We start from the raw sequence: 14,863 nt of genomic DNA on the forward strand, positions 1-14,863 counted from the left end.
GATTGACCGGAAAGAAATTATTTTTGAGTGAGCATGAGTTTATTTGTTTCTGTTTGTGTATGTCTGTGTGTGTGGGGAGAGAGAGAGAAATTAAGCGTGATAAGAAATTTATTTCATCTCTTTCATGAAAAGTTGATGTATTTCATTATCTTAAGATCCACTTTCTATTCACACCATGTTTTATATTTAATTAGTAAATATTCGTTTATTCTAGTCCCATTTTAACACACATATGTATGTATTATGTATGCATTTATAAAATCTCAGTCAGGTAAGTATAAAGTGTATCAATTATATCTGTTGTATCTTAGATTATTTCCAAAGAATTTTTATATTTTATTCTAAATTTGGATAAATTATTATTATTATTATTGTTATTATTATTATTATCATTATTAATGATAAGGTTATAAAATCCTCTTAGACTAGTCACGACGCAATTAAGGAATTCCATTGTCGTACTTCTACTGACCACCGTATTAGCTACAATACTTCATTTCACTTTGAATTTAAGATATCAAAATCAGACTGAGTGACGTACGTTCCAATTTTGTCTCAAGATGCTACAGACCATCTCGTGAAAGCTGTCTCGTTATATATAAGTACGGAAAACGGGTCGCGCAGATGATTCTTCAGATTGGCCGTTACTGGTAATTATAAGTTACAGTTCATTCATTTTTACCTTGTACCAGTTCCAGCTATATCCCGGTCTGTCTGTATTTAAACGATTTTCAGTTATTAATTCTAGCCATATCCAAGGAAAATTAAACTCGGCATGAATTTAAACGGTACCCAACAGTTGTTAATATTCTGTTCTCTTCTTATCCAGGTATACTTAAAAGTAACATTTTCACATCAGTCTCAAATGATAATTTCTATTCGTTCTATCCGTATCTAAGAATACTTAAACACGGCATTCGTATCAGCCGTATCGCGAGAGATTTGTTGCACTACATACTCCACGCTTTACTAATAAATGTCCGAAACGCGACGAAATACTTTACCCGGTAACTGGCCAATTACGGCGCCTATAATATAAGTTTATCTCTGACTGTGGCTAATCCTGGATACGACCGCATCTCTTATGGCTACCTTTAACTTGTCACTCGAGTCCATTCATTTTTTCACTTTTCATTTAGACGTTGCCAATGAATGCCTTGAATGGTATGCGAGAGGTTCCCGCGTGACGTCATAACATCATCTATGCACCCGTAACGTCGTTTCGATAGACAATGAAGTAGTAATGAGGTTTTAACACCATAGAGGCAGCGCGCCAAGAATTCGATGCCGGCCGAGTACTCCTCCGGAGGGCGGCCCAGTGTGTGCCATCGTACGGTTGGCACCACGACTTGAGTCACATGCCATGCCACTATATATATACAACGGGACAGATCCCTTCTCTTCTCAGTTGATTACCGGATTTCGTTCATCTATAAGAGGGGTCACGGCTCACTGCTAAGGCAAATAAACGATCGGAAGTCGCAGCCGATCGCTTTTACTCCGACGGGAAACACTAACGTTTCTGACTGTAGCGGCAACAGTTAAAAACGTTCAGTAGCTTCTTAAAGTTGCACGTCTCAAACATACTTTCCCCTCCTAGTCTTGTCAAATACAGTACTGCAACAAAATATATACAAGCAGAACATTTTTGCGTTATATCCCTCCTGTAAACGAATCGAGGCCAGAAGTATCGCAAAAACATTATCTATTATCAAAATAATTATTAGAGAGCCTACGGATATCCACCTCCAAATTTGAACACTAACTCCCAGCTCGTGACGTCACCGTGAGTGAGTGGTTCTGGCGCCGACTCATCCTGTCAAACGAGTATAAGTGGGCAGCAGTGGGTTGAGATAAGCCAGTCTTAGCTACGGTGCGCAAAGAGAAGTACGGCACCGAAAGCTTTTTCCGTGTGTGACTCGTAGCGAGCTTTTCTATTAAACCGCAAAAATGATGCAAGTAAGTTCGATGTACGCGCAAGCCCTCGAGAGGCAGCTGGTCTCCCGCCGTTCACAACTGATCCACAACCTTTCTCGCTCCAGCTGTGGCCAGGCAGAACCAATGAGACAGGCTGCTGACGATCCATTCCTGGACCCTCTCCCTCCGCTTCCACCTCCTTCCAACAAACACCTACCTGAGGAAGGTCACCACCAGGGGTTAGACATTGACCCGAAGGAGTGCACGGACCGTCTGTGTCGCCTCCCTTCACAGTGTCGTGGTGGCCACATCTTAGGATCCCCACGAAGGCACAACACATCGGCAGCCGCCGCAGCCGCCAATTCGGCTTCCAGGTTGACTCAATCCACCGGCAATCTCTCCGACTTCAGCCTCCTGAAGAAGAAGGACCCGATGGACCCCCTTCCACTCGCCCCACCCTCACCAGTCTTTGACAAGAAGGCCGCCAAGAAGCTTAAGGAGAAGCAAGACAAGGCCATGAAGAAGGCGCCCTCCAACTTCATGCTCCTCACGCCCTGGTTCACCCGCCAAAATTGCGAGAAGCTCTTGTCTCAGGTGCGCTCGGGGGACATCTTGGAGTTCAACATCAAGCTTCACCACCACTGGGGCATCGCCGTGCTTCCCAAAAATAAACGTAAGTGATTTTTCCTGCAATAAAAGTAGAAGTAGCATGCATATCCAAAAATGTGTACAATATTCAGTATGAGTAACAAGAATATAATGTATTATATTTTTTATTGAATGCAATAGCAGTTTGTACGGCAATCAGTATAAAGTGTATTTTGCGTCATATTAAATATTTAAGAAACATAGAAAAGACTATATACCGAACGCCGTAGAAACAGATATTATAAGTACAGCATTCAAAGTACATATATATTTTTGTTTATACTTGGTAGTGATAGAACGCATGAAGTGTATTATTGTTATTGCCATTATTATTAATTGCTATTAGCATCTAAATTCTTCAAGTTGTCAATATTAGAGAAAGAGCGCTGGCATAATGTAAACATTGACTTTTCCTGGTGTAAGCAGTGTTTATTGTAATCGTGTCATGACGCCAATTCTTTTTCTCGAGAATATCGACAGTGTGATTACTGAAGCATTTCCGCATTCCCTTGCGTCACCCAAACGTTGGGTTTTCCTTCAATGCACCCAAACATAAACAAAAAAGGGAAACACACCGGCGTTCCAAGGGGACTAGATTCCTATTCTGACTTTGCAGTTCTGTTGTTTAAAACACATCATCCAGTTTTGAAATATCATTCCCATTGAGCAAACATTCTCAAAAAAAAATAATTCTAAAAGGCCCTGCTGTAATAGTTGTCGTAGCGTGGTCAAAAAACAGTAAACGTGTTTCTGCTTCGTTTTCAAACGCCGACTCTACTCCTCCTCTCCCTTAAGCCCCTCCCCTCCCACTCCCCAGCTCTCTCTCTCTCTCTCTCTCTCTCTCTCTCTCTCTCTCTCTCTCTCTCTCTCTCTCTCTCCACTTCCTCCCTTTCTACTGCCCTCCTGCTTCCACTCCTAGCGGAACATGGCCTTCGAGTTGAAAGTGTTGCGTCAACGTTTGGTGCCGATTGGAGAGAGAGTTTGTGTGTGGCTCACGTGTCGTTACTCACGTAGCCATTTGCAGGCTGGGAGGTGTGCGTCCCGCCAAACTAAAGATTTCCTCAGGTTCATTTTGAACTGTATTTCATCTTGAATAGGTGGATGGTAATGAGGTTAAGTGCGGAAAGCAGTGGTTGCTGACAAGAATGCGTGTTATTGCACCTAAGCGCCAGGGGTCAACAGTCTGTATTATGTTTACACTATACAAAAGACACTGATTCAGTGATCTTGCGCACGAACGAACATGTTTGTTGTGCATTCAGTTGCAAGGAAGCTTACATACAGTCTCAGACAGATTTCTTAAGCATTGGCAAGTATGCAAGACGGCTCTTTACTCTCCCCCCACCTTGTATCTTTGCCCTCTCTCTCTCTCTCTCTCTCTCTCTCTCTCTCTCTCTCTCTCTCTCTCTCTCTCTCGCATAGCAACATTGCTTATCCTCAAGGGCGGTCAGTGTGAAATGATATGCCTGATTCATCATGCAACTCTTTTTAACAAATCATCAAAATGGCAAAGACACTCTTTGCAGTTTTGTCACTGAAATATATTTGTTTTAGCATGGGATCTCTCTCTCTCTCTCTCTCTCTCTCTCTCTCTCTCTCTCTCTCTCTCTCTCTCTCTCTCTCTCTCTCTGGGATCGTTAATTGATGCACGGCATATCTTGTTAAAAAACTCATATCCAAAATTATATCATCCATTGTTCACAAAGATTAGAACAGAAATCACGGAATTGGTTAAAGAACGAAGTCTACCCGGCCATTGTTTCAGAACAAAGAAAGAACCGGAAAGCAAGATTTCCTTACGTCTGCCCTCAGTGATTAGTCGCATCGGATGCATTTAATTCGAAGGTTAGGCGAATCCTATTCAGTTATTCATTACTGACAGAGATTAAGAGGGTCATTCAGTATCTGTCACTGGATTAACGCCGGTCTTAACTCCGAATTGAAGTTGCAACGCTCAGAATGTACTGACTCTTGCCAGACGTAGGAGATAGGAAACGCCTTACTCGCGCGATACTGCCACGAAGAGTTTGACTTGAGTACAAATTTCTTTCAACATAATTGATGAAATGCAACTTCGCAGGAATCACGACAACGGTATTGCAAGAAGACTTAATGTCATACAAAGTCGAAAAGGATGGGGAGATGCTTTTACTTAGCAAAGAGAATGCAATAACCTTTACTATATTTAAGATGAAAACAACGACTACTGTTGCATTCAACAAAATGAAATGCATCGTGAGAAATTAATACGCATTCCCCCAAAAACAGATGGGAAAATAACGGGCAGACCAGTAAGAGTGAAGTTTATTTTTGTCTCGGCTTAGTCTCGTCTTGCTAGCAAACCAGTTAGAGGCGGTTCCGGCTCTCCCTGAAAGCTTCTTCCTCCTTTGTTTTCCTCAGTTCTCCAGACCAAGATTAAGTTACATTTATTTAATTTTCCATTTTATGTGAAATCACGCAAAATATTTAATCTTGGACATAACACCTCATACACGCCTTCTCTTCCAACAATCCGGTTCCCTTCCTCTTTTTTAACCTTGACTCTATTGCGAAAGCCATCAAGGGATATTTTCATTTATTTTTTTCTGCTGGAACTAGACGTTACAGTGATCACAATAGATCACCCATGATAAGAGTCAGTGACTTGGCATTTTAACGCTGGAATTTCATCAAGGAGACCGAGAAGGTTGGGAATGGAGTGTGAGGAGGGGGGCGAAGGCGGGTCTTGGAGGAAGGAGATGAACTTAAATATTCGATTTCCACCGAGGAGCTGCGGTAGGCCAGAACCCAATATCCCAATATTAGTCTTTTTTTTTTTTTATTAGAACCTGATGGACTTGCATCAGGAGAAGGCAAAAGCCGATTTTATGGCCTTTCTTACAGCCATAAACATCACGACTCGGTATTAGGGCTAAAAATATTCCATAAATATTCCATTTGATATTTAAATTTATTCGGTTATCACCTTTATAGAGATTATTTTTGCCTTTAGTTTCTGACATCCAACTTATTAAATGCAATCACGCAAGTAATTAATTTTAACCTTTGCCCAACATTATCCATTTGTGCAAAATTAAGCCAACAAACATACAAACAAACACGTCTACACTCACAGCGCACACACACATATAATATATATGTATGCACATACAAATACCATACACCTTTCTCCCTGTCTTAACCCCATCTAACACTTGTGCCTGTTCACAGCTGGGTCGATTAGTGGGCAGCAAGTCGGGACTCGAACCACTCTGCTCTGAGAATTACTAGTCAAATTTACTCAAGTTTTTAACATTGCCTAAAATTCTTAAACTTTTTTTAACTTTGAATGGAAGGGGCCACATCACCTGAACTGATTGTTTAAGACTCCAAAGAATCTATAAAAGATAACCACTTCACTTCCCTTTTTCCAACCGTCCTAGAGGTGATGTAATGTAATGGGATTTAGCAACAGGTATTCATAGTCATGCTTAGCGCCCTCAGGAGTAATGGAGTGGGAAGCAGAGCCTTTTAGCTAATTGTATCGGAGAGGGATGCAGAGGAAAAATGAGAATGGAATAAAAGAGGAAAATTATGTGAGTGGGAGGGAGGAAAGAGGTGAAAGACTCTTTCCTTGCAATTTTAATTTCGAAATTCGAAAACCTTTCAGTTGTGATTATCAGTGGGGTCAAGATACTTCGAGTTTATAAACGGAAGAGCTTGAGTTTGTGATTCATACGGGAATACTTAAAGAGCCGGAGCCAGTGCTGGCATAAAGCCATTCTCATCTACCAACAAATAGGGGTGTAACGAATTAACGCGTATGGTTAATGGGTAAAAATAGATGATAATCAGACATTATTTCATCAAGGTGTCGGTATGCGAAAATACTTCAGTGATGATGCTTTGCCCTTTTATGTTTTTGACGCTGACGTTACACAGATGAGCGTCCTTAAAAAGCTTGTAAGCAATTCTGTACATAACTGTTTTATGAGAGCATACTTTTAAATGGGAAATTTTCCTTGTGAAGTTTTTTTTAGCTTGATTTTTTAGTTTTTTTCCTTTTCCTGTGGAAGGAAGGAATTTTCTCATTACATAAATTGTCAAAAATTTTATACTGCATTCTACAACGAGACGTTTTATTTCTCTAACCAGAGGCCAGCCTGAGTACCTTGGAAATGGCCCATCTCCTTCGGGATAAGGATGGCCGTCAGAGAGTGGTCCGACAGGCTCTGAAGGATTACTGGACTGAAGGCGTCACTGCAAGGATCAACAACTCAAGGGACGTTCACAAGCCACCACTAGCTGCTGGAGAGGTGACATCAACCGCCCTAAAGGTAAAGATGATCCCGGCTTCTGAGATCTCAAGTCCAGAGTTATGGCTCTCTCTCTCTCTCTCTCTCTCTCTCTCTCTCTCTCTCTCTCTCTCTCTCTCTTTAGTAAACCCTTTACCATGACCAAGGTTACTTCAAAATTTCATTGCCACAGAATTCCCTTGTCCAGAACTTGATCCTAACTTTTAGGCGTCGTTCTCACATTGAATATTTCAACCTGGATGGAATTTTGAATTTTGATTGATTAACAATCTTGGTCAAACTCTACAAAACATAACAGTTTTTTTTTATTTACGAAATCAATCAACTGCATGATAAACACCAGCCATATAACTGTGGGAAGTAACTCGTGTCTCCCAAGATATGGCCAGAATGTTTTTTGTAAATAAAAATCTTGTCCTTTATTTGAATTATAAGGCTTTTTTAACGCAAGACGTGCTTTGCATTTTCCCTTCAATAAACTGTGCAAGAATCAGGGTGTTGCAGGGTACACCTGTGCTTTGAGTCGGGGTGTTCACTGCGCACCTGCCTTAACATCAGGTGGAGTCTTAACCTACGAGACATACTCATAGCGTTTTTTTCTCTTTAAGAAATGGTTAGCGCCATAAAACTGACTCTAATGAATTCTTTTGCCCCCTAACCAGTTATTTCGTTTTTACTGTGCCAAACCAAAGCTTTTCATATAAATATATCAACACGTTGTATGAAAATATGAATGAAAGATTGAAAAGAAATGAATAGAATAAAAACACGCTATCGATACTGCCATGAGAGTTAAGTATCATCCCGCCAGTAAATATCAATTGATGTTATTCATATTACAGGGGGTCTATTTTAGCTCAGACATTCTCGGTCGGCAAGCTCACAAAATGTACTACATAACCTCTCCGTAACTGCCTGAATGCTACGCGAGGCTCTCATGGTTATACAAAACCCGTTTTCCTCCCTTTCTCTCACGCTCAGTTTTGCCTTTCCTTTCGTACAAAGCATATCTACACGTCAAAATAAAACCTGCCTAATTAATACAGAATGCATTAATATTCATGAGATTCGGAACTTCTGTTCGAATGTGTCATATAATGATTAAAAGTAGTCTGTAATGCTGACTCGTTTTCATTTGTAAGCTAGGTCTGTCATGATGGTATTAAGCAGTGTCTGATAGTGCCTTACTTTTTTCTCAAACAGTTGATTGTGCAGCCTTACCGAGTGTGGCAGAATTCGGAACAGATGGTCGTCCATTGCCGATATGGAGAGGGACAGAGGGCAAGGCAGCTCAGCGATGCAGCAAGGTAAGGTTCTGTCTGCTTGCAGACTTGAAATTTCTCTCCATTTATGGTACTGTGTTTGTTTATATATATATTTAAATTTGTATTAATATTTGGGTTCTTTACTCCCTTCCGGTCGAACCTTCTTTCAAATGGCAAGTTTTTCGAAATGTCTGGCAGAGGTAATTGTGATGTTACTAAAGTGCTATTGTTTTTGGTTTTCCATGTAATATCACAAGAAGTGTGGTCTTCTACACTTACCAGAAACTTGACGAGTTTTCCTAATTTTCCAACATTCATATTAAGAGTTGATCGTGAGTAGAGGTTTATGAGAAACTGCGCAGCATTTTTTCGTTACCGTGGGATTGAAGCTTGAGTTAATTTGTTTTCGTCGATTGTGTGTGTGTGTGTGTGTGTGTGTGAGCGCAAGCGCTTGTATATCACCAAACTAAACGAATCTGTTTCCTTTTACATTTAACTTAACCTAATTACCCAAGGAGTCTCGTCGAGGTATTTGATGTCAAACATCCCAGAAAGGTCGGCCCTTGACCATTTGACCTTTTAACTTTTCTTCTTCCTTTAACATCTCTTCTTTTCATTACTCCTTCCTACTCGAGTCATGTCACACTTCCTGCATTTCCGCTTTTATGAAGAATAAAAATGACTTCACTTCCAGTGACCTCTCCTCCATCAGGTCTCTCCCCTGCCTCCCTCCCTCCCCTCTGTCTCCATCCTGCACCACCACCCCTCCCACCGCCCCGTGTCTCCTTCCTCCCCATAACCCCCCCACGCCCCCTCTCTCGAGCTTTGAGACAGAAGTTGTGTCAATCTGCTCCGGCTGTTTTAATAACCACTTGTGCATGGCTCTCCTCCGGCCTCCTTTCAGATGTTTTTCGTTTAATTCGTCTTAAATTTTCCCTCGTCTTATCTCTGATATTTACTCTTGCTTTCTGGAACGGCGTGAGTCATCGCACTGAGTTGATTGTGGAGGTATTTGACATCCAACGTGATGTCGGCTTTCGATATTTTTAATGGCTTTCCATTCCTGTGTGACGGCAGAGCGTTTATCAGACGTCAGGACGAGCAAGTAAATTACGTTTAAGCGAGCAGAATCTACCGACATGCCTTCAACATAATATGCGTGTATGTTTATGTGTATGCAAGTGTCTGAATGTAAAAACCACGCACACGACTCCTCGTCCGAGGAAAGTTGCGCTAATTAAGTGACTTAACAGAACACCGATACTGGCACGACAAGTTGTCGTCGTTTAGATCAATATGAGAGTGTTCCTTCGATTCCTCCAAATGGCATGACGCAGGGAAACTTCGGTCCTTGCGGTCGAGGGCGTTTCAGAAGCACTTAGGTCAATAAGATGACCTTTCAGGGTACAGCCTCTTCGAGTCTTGTGGAAAGGAAGGCGGGGGAGGGGGTGGGGTGGGGAGCTGGTTGAGTCGTTACTTTTAAGAATGAGAGAAAATGTAACGGGAGGTTTTCTTTCCTATTTTAGTTTTCTGTAAAGAAAACTATTGTGTCATTTGTCTGTCCCATCGCCCTCAGATCATAAAATCTACTAAGGCTAGAGGGCTGCTGGGTGGTATGTTGATCATCCACCCCTCCAGTCATCAAACGTGCCAAAATGCAGCCCTCTAGCCTCAACAATTTTGATTTTATTTAAGGTTAAAATTAGCCATAATCGTGCATCTGGCGGCAGTATAGGACAGGCCACACAGGCCGTGGTTAAGTTTCATTGCGGCTCACAGCGATTACCGAGACCACCCCGAAAGATATGTTTTCGGTGGCCTTGATTTACGATGTACAGAAAGCGCGCATTTTTACTTGTTCTATATTAACTCTCACTCGACGTGACGAATAACTAAAGATAAAGAATCAAAAGACTTGCAGTCTGCTCAAGAATCACGCGTGTCATGTTAACCTACTTCGGCATAATAATAAATATGCAGCGGAGAAGTTGCATGAACACACACAAACACTCTCTCTCTCTCTCTCTCTCTCTCTCTCTCTCTCTCTCTCTCTCTCTCTCTCTCTCTCTCTCTCTCTGCCGTTTAAACTTGCCACTTTTCCTCACTTTTACATTATCCGTTAGTTCAACATCCAAAAAGAGATGTGTCAATATTGCACTGACATACAAGAGCTCGGGATCATGAAGAAACTTTTCTTCTTCACTTTTCTGACAATTCTGCAAAATTCCCGTCGTTGATATGATTGTGGGAAATGATTGTGCTTACTTTAATATCGGTTGCAGACTTTAGAAAATATAAAATATACAGTCGTAGAGCGATTACAAGGTATTTTGCACCTCATTTATTGATACATGTCGAATACTTTTCTTCGTGATGTACAACACCATTTAGTGATTAAGTGTAACGCCTCTCTCTTAGTTATTTAAATCTGATGCTTCATGATAATTTGTGCTGCATTATCACAGTAAATGGATTGGTGGAATTTCCGTCCCCTGAATCGTGTCTTAATGACTCAATGTAATTCACCTCTCTGGAGGATTTCAAATAGATTTAATGTTATTTTAATTGACAGATAATGTGAAGAGCTAATGCAACTGATCTCTTGTGGATCATTTCATTTATTGACTAAATGTACTTTATCTCCCGTGGGTCGCTTCAATTGGGCTTAATGTAATTTGCTTCCACGGACTGTTCGAGTTAACAACTTGATGTGATTCGTCCATCCAGGATACTTTTTATTTTATGACTTGATATAGAAGATTTTGCTCCCCTTTATATAGCAGGTGAGTTTAACGCTATGTTTATATTTTTTGCAGATGGGGATCGCTGAGCAGGTGCGTCGGCCTGTGGCTGACCCTCACCTCCTCGACCCAGACCTCACCCACGGGGTCACCCAAGCCGATTCGACAGAGGACAGTCTCCGTCAATTTCTGAGAGAGGGACAGGCCCAGTCTTCTCCTTTCGGTTTTCGTCTCGAGAAACAGAAGCACGGTATTTATGTGAAAAGCCCGACTCTGGTGGTTATTCTGTATTTTTGGAGGGATGGGCATGACTGCTGACCTGTTGTATTTATTTTTCGGATGCAGCGTAGGATTATCAGGATATGATATTCCCTCTTCAGTTCTCTGGCCACACACTCGCGCACTGCTGGGGATATGATGACCTGGCTGGCGCAGTTTGATACAAGTGGGAAGTTGTGAGATATTTGCAATGGAAATAACCAATTGGGTTTTTTGTTTTTCGTATGCAAAGTTATTTTTATTACACTTTTGTTTTTGTGCATTGGGAGATGTAAGAGGGTTGCCGAGATTGCTGTTAAACGTATCAAAAGTTTAATCTGTGAGCAGATACTTTTTACATTTTCTTATGGGCTTGGTGCCACGTAAAGTTGATGAAAGTGTATAAATTGATCAGATGCGCATATCGGCGTACGATTTTTATGCATAAAAATATAATTACATGGACACCTAACATTCGCGTTTTTGTTGCTAGAGAGAAGGAGAAAGAAAGTAGAAAGAGTACTTATGGGAAATTCGGAGAGAAGCAGCGTCCTGCTCATCTCTTTTATAAGGATTCAATTTGGACCGCCCGAATACTCTTATTCCAAAATGAGAGAACTGCAAATTTAATGAGAACGTTAGAAATTAGGTTAGGTAAAAAAAAAAAAAACTTTATTTTCATTGAAATTATGACTCAAGTACATGTTTCCAGTGAAATACACATGTATTCACACAATACATACAAACTATATAAATAAGTATATATATCCGGATGTCATTATGAATACGGGTTTCATTAATTATTCGAAAATGCTGATGGCTTGAAAAATGTTTTATTCTCTCATTGATAAACCAAAGTTCTTCATTATAGTATCTATTTCAAGATTCAAAAAAAGCATACCATCTGCGCTCCCATTGGTTAACAATAATTCGGGTTTCCGAAGAAAATTTTAGATACGAACTTCAACAAACGCGTCTTTTGTTTTTTTTGGAGATAGTTCTGGATAAACGACACCATACATACAATATATATATATATATATATATATATATATATATGTGACAGAGAGTATCCAGTGTCTGTTCTTCAAATCAAACCTGATATCAAGTGCTTGTCCCGGAGTCTGAAGGTCTTACATTTATATATGGAAATGGTCCAGTCTAATTGCCATTTATATGGTGACCCAGGTCATCAGTGTCTGTTCTTTAAATCAAACCTGGTATCTAAGTGTAATATTTGATTACCAAACTGCAATTATTCAGCAATTATAGTTACTCCCAAGCCAGACATCTGAACCCTCATCACACACAAAAAGACGACTGATTTCTCTAAAAGGCACAGTGATCCTTATAAAACTTATCAATCTTGAAAGAAAGCAGATGAAGTTAAGTTAAACTAGGTACAGGTAAAATCTAAGGGCATCACTCATTAACATTATAAAGTTCAAGTATTTCTATTTGTTCTTCTGGTTAGAGCTCACTTCAGTGCTTGAAGAAGCATCCTTACCACTCTGTATCCTAATTCAAATCAAAAGATTTGGTGGGTCAATGAATGAAACTCTGATATAATATTTTTAAATACAAAAATTTATTTCTAAATTCAAAGATTATACATGACATTTAACAGTCTCAGAAATCTATTATTATTTGAAACAAAACAAATTGGATTAAATACAAATTGATATCAGTCAAAATTAAATCAGAAATTAATTTATTAATTCATAAAAATTATTCAGAAAAGATTTAGAGTGTAGAAATAACTTGATTTAAGAGAAATATACTGAAAGTAAATTGAATTCCCAAATGTTAAATAAAGTAACAAATAAAATCAATCATATAAAAATGTGGATACAAAAGACACAGAAATATACTCTGCAAAGATTAAATATTCAAAAAAATGGTAAAAGAATTAGGCAATAACAAACCATCACTATATATGTATAAAAGAAAAATTCTTTAAAAGATAAACATGAAAACATATATAACACGAAAAAAATTAAAATAAAGTGAAAAAGGTTTCTTTCCATTTTTAGCTATTATTATTATTATTATTATTATTGTTATTATTTTACATTATTACTACATTATTATTATTGTGTTCAAGGTATTTGAACATTCATTCATATGAAACACTGTTCAGCATAACTCAGTAAGACTCCAGGAATTCAAGTGTCCAAAGAATATGTTCCTTTATTAGAAAGAAGTAAAGAAGATAAATCTACTCACAGAAAGAAAGGTTCTCTTAGTAAAAAAAATAAAGCAAAATGAATAATGTAAGTACATTATTAAAATCAAGGAGAGATTTAATAGGGTAGCAATGATTGCCCTCGCTTGAACTTCTGAAGTTGCAAGGGCACAACACCCTGGGGAGACTGGTCTTACATTTATCCGCGGTGTTTTTAATAAAGGACCTCTGGAACTGATAGTTCCAGACCAAATAATATCTGTTAGATAAGATGCTGCGAGGCCGCTTTGTTGAAGAAAGAGGAATAATAAAGAGACAGTAAAGACAGGATGAACACCTTTCAATTTTGTAGACAACTGAATTGAATTGAATCTGATGTTTTTAGGCCAAAGGCCAAGCACTGGGACATATGAGGTCATTCAGCGCTGAAACGGAAATTGGCAAAAAAGCTTGAAAGGTGTAACAGGAGGAAAACCTCAAAACAGTTGCACTAATGAATCAATTATCAGGAGAGGTTGTAAGACGGAATTTTAAGTGATATGAAAGAGGTACAGTAAAAGGAACGATAGGGGTTACAGCTAGGGGCCAAGTTACGCTTCAAAGAACACAGTAGCATGAGGTGCACTGACGGCACTAAACCGCCCAGTGGAAATTAGTTATAGAGTTGAAAAACATTGGGGCCAAAATGTCGGCAACAATTGTACAAATCTTCAGCTGGATGGAATAAAGAAGGTTTAGGACAGATATTAAGGAAACTCTGATTTTAAAGAAGCATTACGGATTTTGGAAGAGTTGTGGATGTGATCCAAACCAACTAAAGTTTCAATAAAATTCCTAGGTCTGTTCACATACACTTCAAACTTTTCAATGCTGTGATTAGCTAAGTTCTTTCTGTAGTGGACCACTCTGATGCTTTGGAGTTTCAAAGCATAAACATCTGGGGATGCAAAAGTTCACTTTCATCTTCTTAGTAGTACAGCTCAATTCCACAGTCAAACATCAACTGTATAATTTCTTATTAAAAGTCTGGGCCAGTACTGGTCTTGAAGTTAAAATGGCTATTTTACCTTCTCAAAGTTCTTGACATTCTGTAGTCCAAACAAACTTAGCTTTGGGACTAGTTAAGTCTGTTAAGGGGCTACTACAGCTGAAATTCAGGGCAGAAACATCGATAGAATCTGCCATGCCCAAAATCTCTGTAGCTGTTTTCTAGTAGTAGGTGGGGTAGCCTTACGGGATACCCTCTACATTACGTTTACTGGGCAGAAGGGCCTTTCCAACTTCAAACCCAAAGATACTGCACAGTTGCCTTCCCGAACTCACTCTTCTCTAGGTTGACTGTTAGTCCTGCTTCCCATAGTTTCTTGAAAACTTTCCTCAGGATCTTCAGATGTTCTTCCATGTTTTAGAGTAAATGACTATGTCATCCAGATATACACCTACTCCTATGGACCCTAGCAATTTGGTCCATCCTTTTCGTGAAATGTCGCAGGTGCATTCATCAGACCAAATGGCAGACAAGTATACTGATACAGTCAAAGGAGTAATAAAAGC

General features: G+C 39.6%; 1 protein-coding gene across 8 annotated transcripts in view; it reads left to right on the plus strand.

Annotated features, from left to right (window-relative positions):
• l(1)G0469 (lethal (1) G0469) overlaps nt 1-11,618 on the plus strand; it is a 128,920-nt gene extending 117,302 nt beyond the window's left edge. For 6 of the 8 annotated variants that reach the window (XM_067123120.1, XM_067123118.1, XM_067123119.1 and 3 more), the window contains 4 exons: nt 2,043-2,590; nt 6,700-6,881; nt 8,064-8,167; nt 10,942-11,618. In XM_067123120.1, coding sequence (XP_066979221.1) covers nt 2,062-2,590; nt 6,700-6,881; nt 8,064-8,167; nt 10,942-11,059 — 933 coding nt within the window. In that variant the 5' untranslated portion in view covers nt 2,043-2,061 and the 3' untranslated portion in view covers nt 11,060-11,618. Of the gene's footprint in view, nt 1-1,032; nt 2,591-6,699; nt 6,882-8,063; nt 9,694-9,794 lie in introns of those variants that run through there. The other 2 variants (XM_067123116.1, XR_010856400.1) reach the window with 2 other exon arrangements.
• The last annotated feature ends 3,245 nt before the right edge of the window (nt 11,619-14,863 follow it).

The sequence above is a fragment of the Macrobrachium rosenbergii genome, chromosome 21 (assembly GCF_040412425.1).
Source record: "Macrobrachium rosenbergii isolate ZJJX-2024 chromosome 21, ASM4041242v1, whole genome shotgun sequence".
Classification (NCBI taxonomy): domain Eukaryota; kingdom Metazoa; phylum Arthropoda; class Malacostraca; order Decapoda; family Palaemonidae; genus Macrobrachium; species Macrobrachium rosenbergii.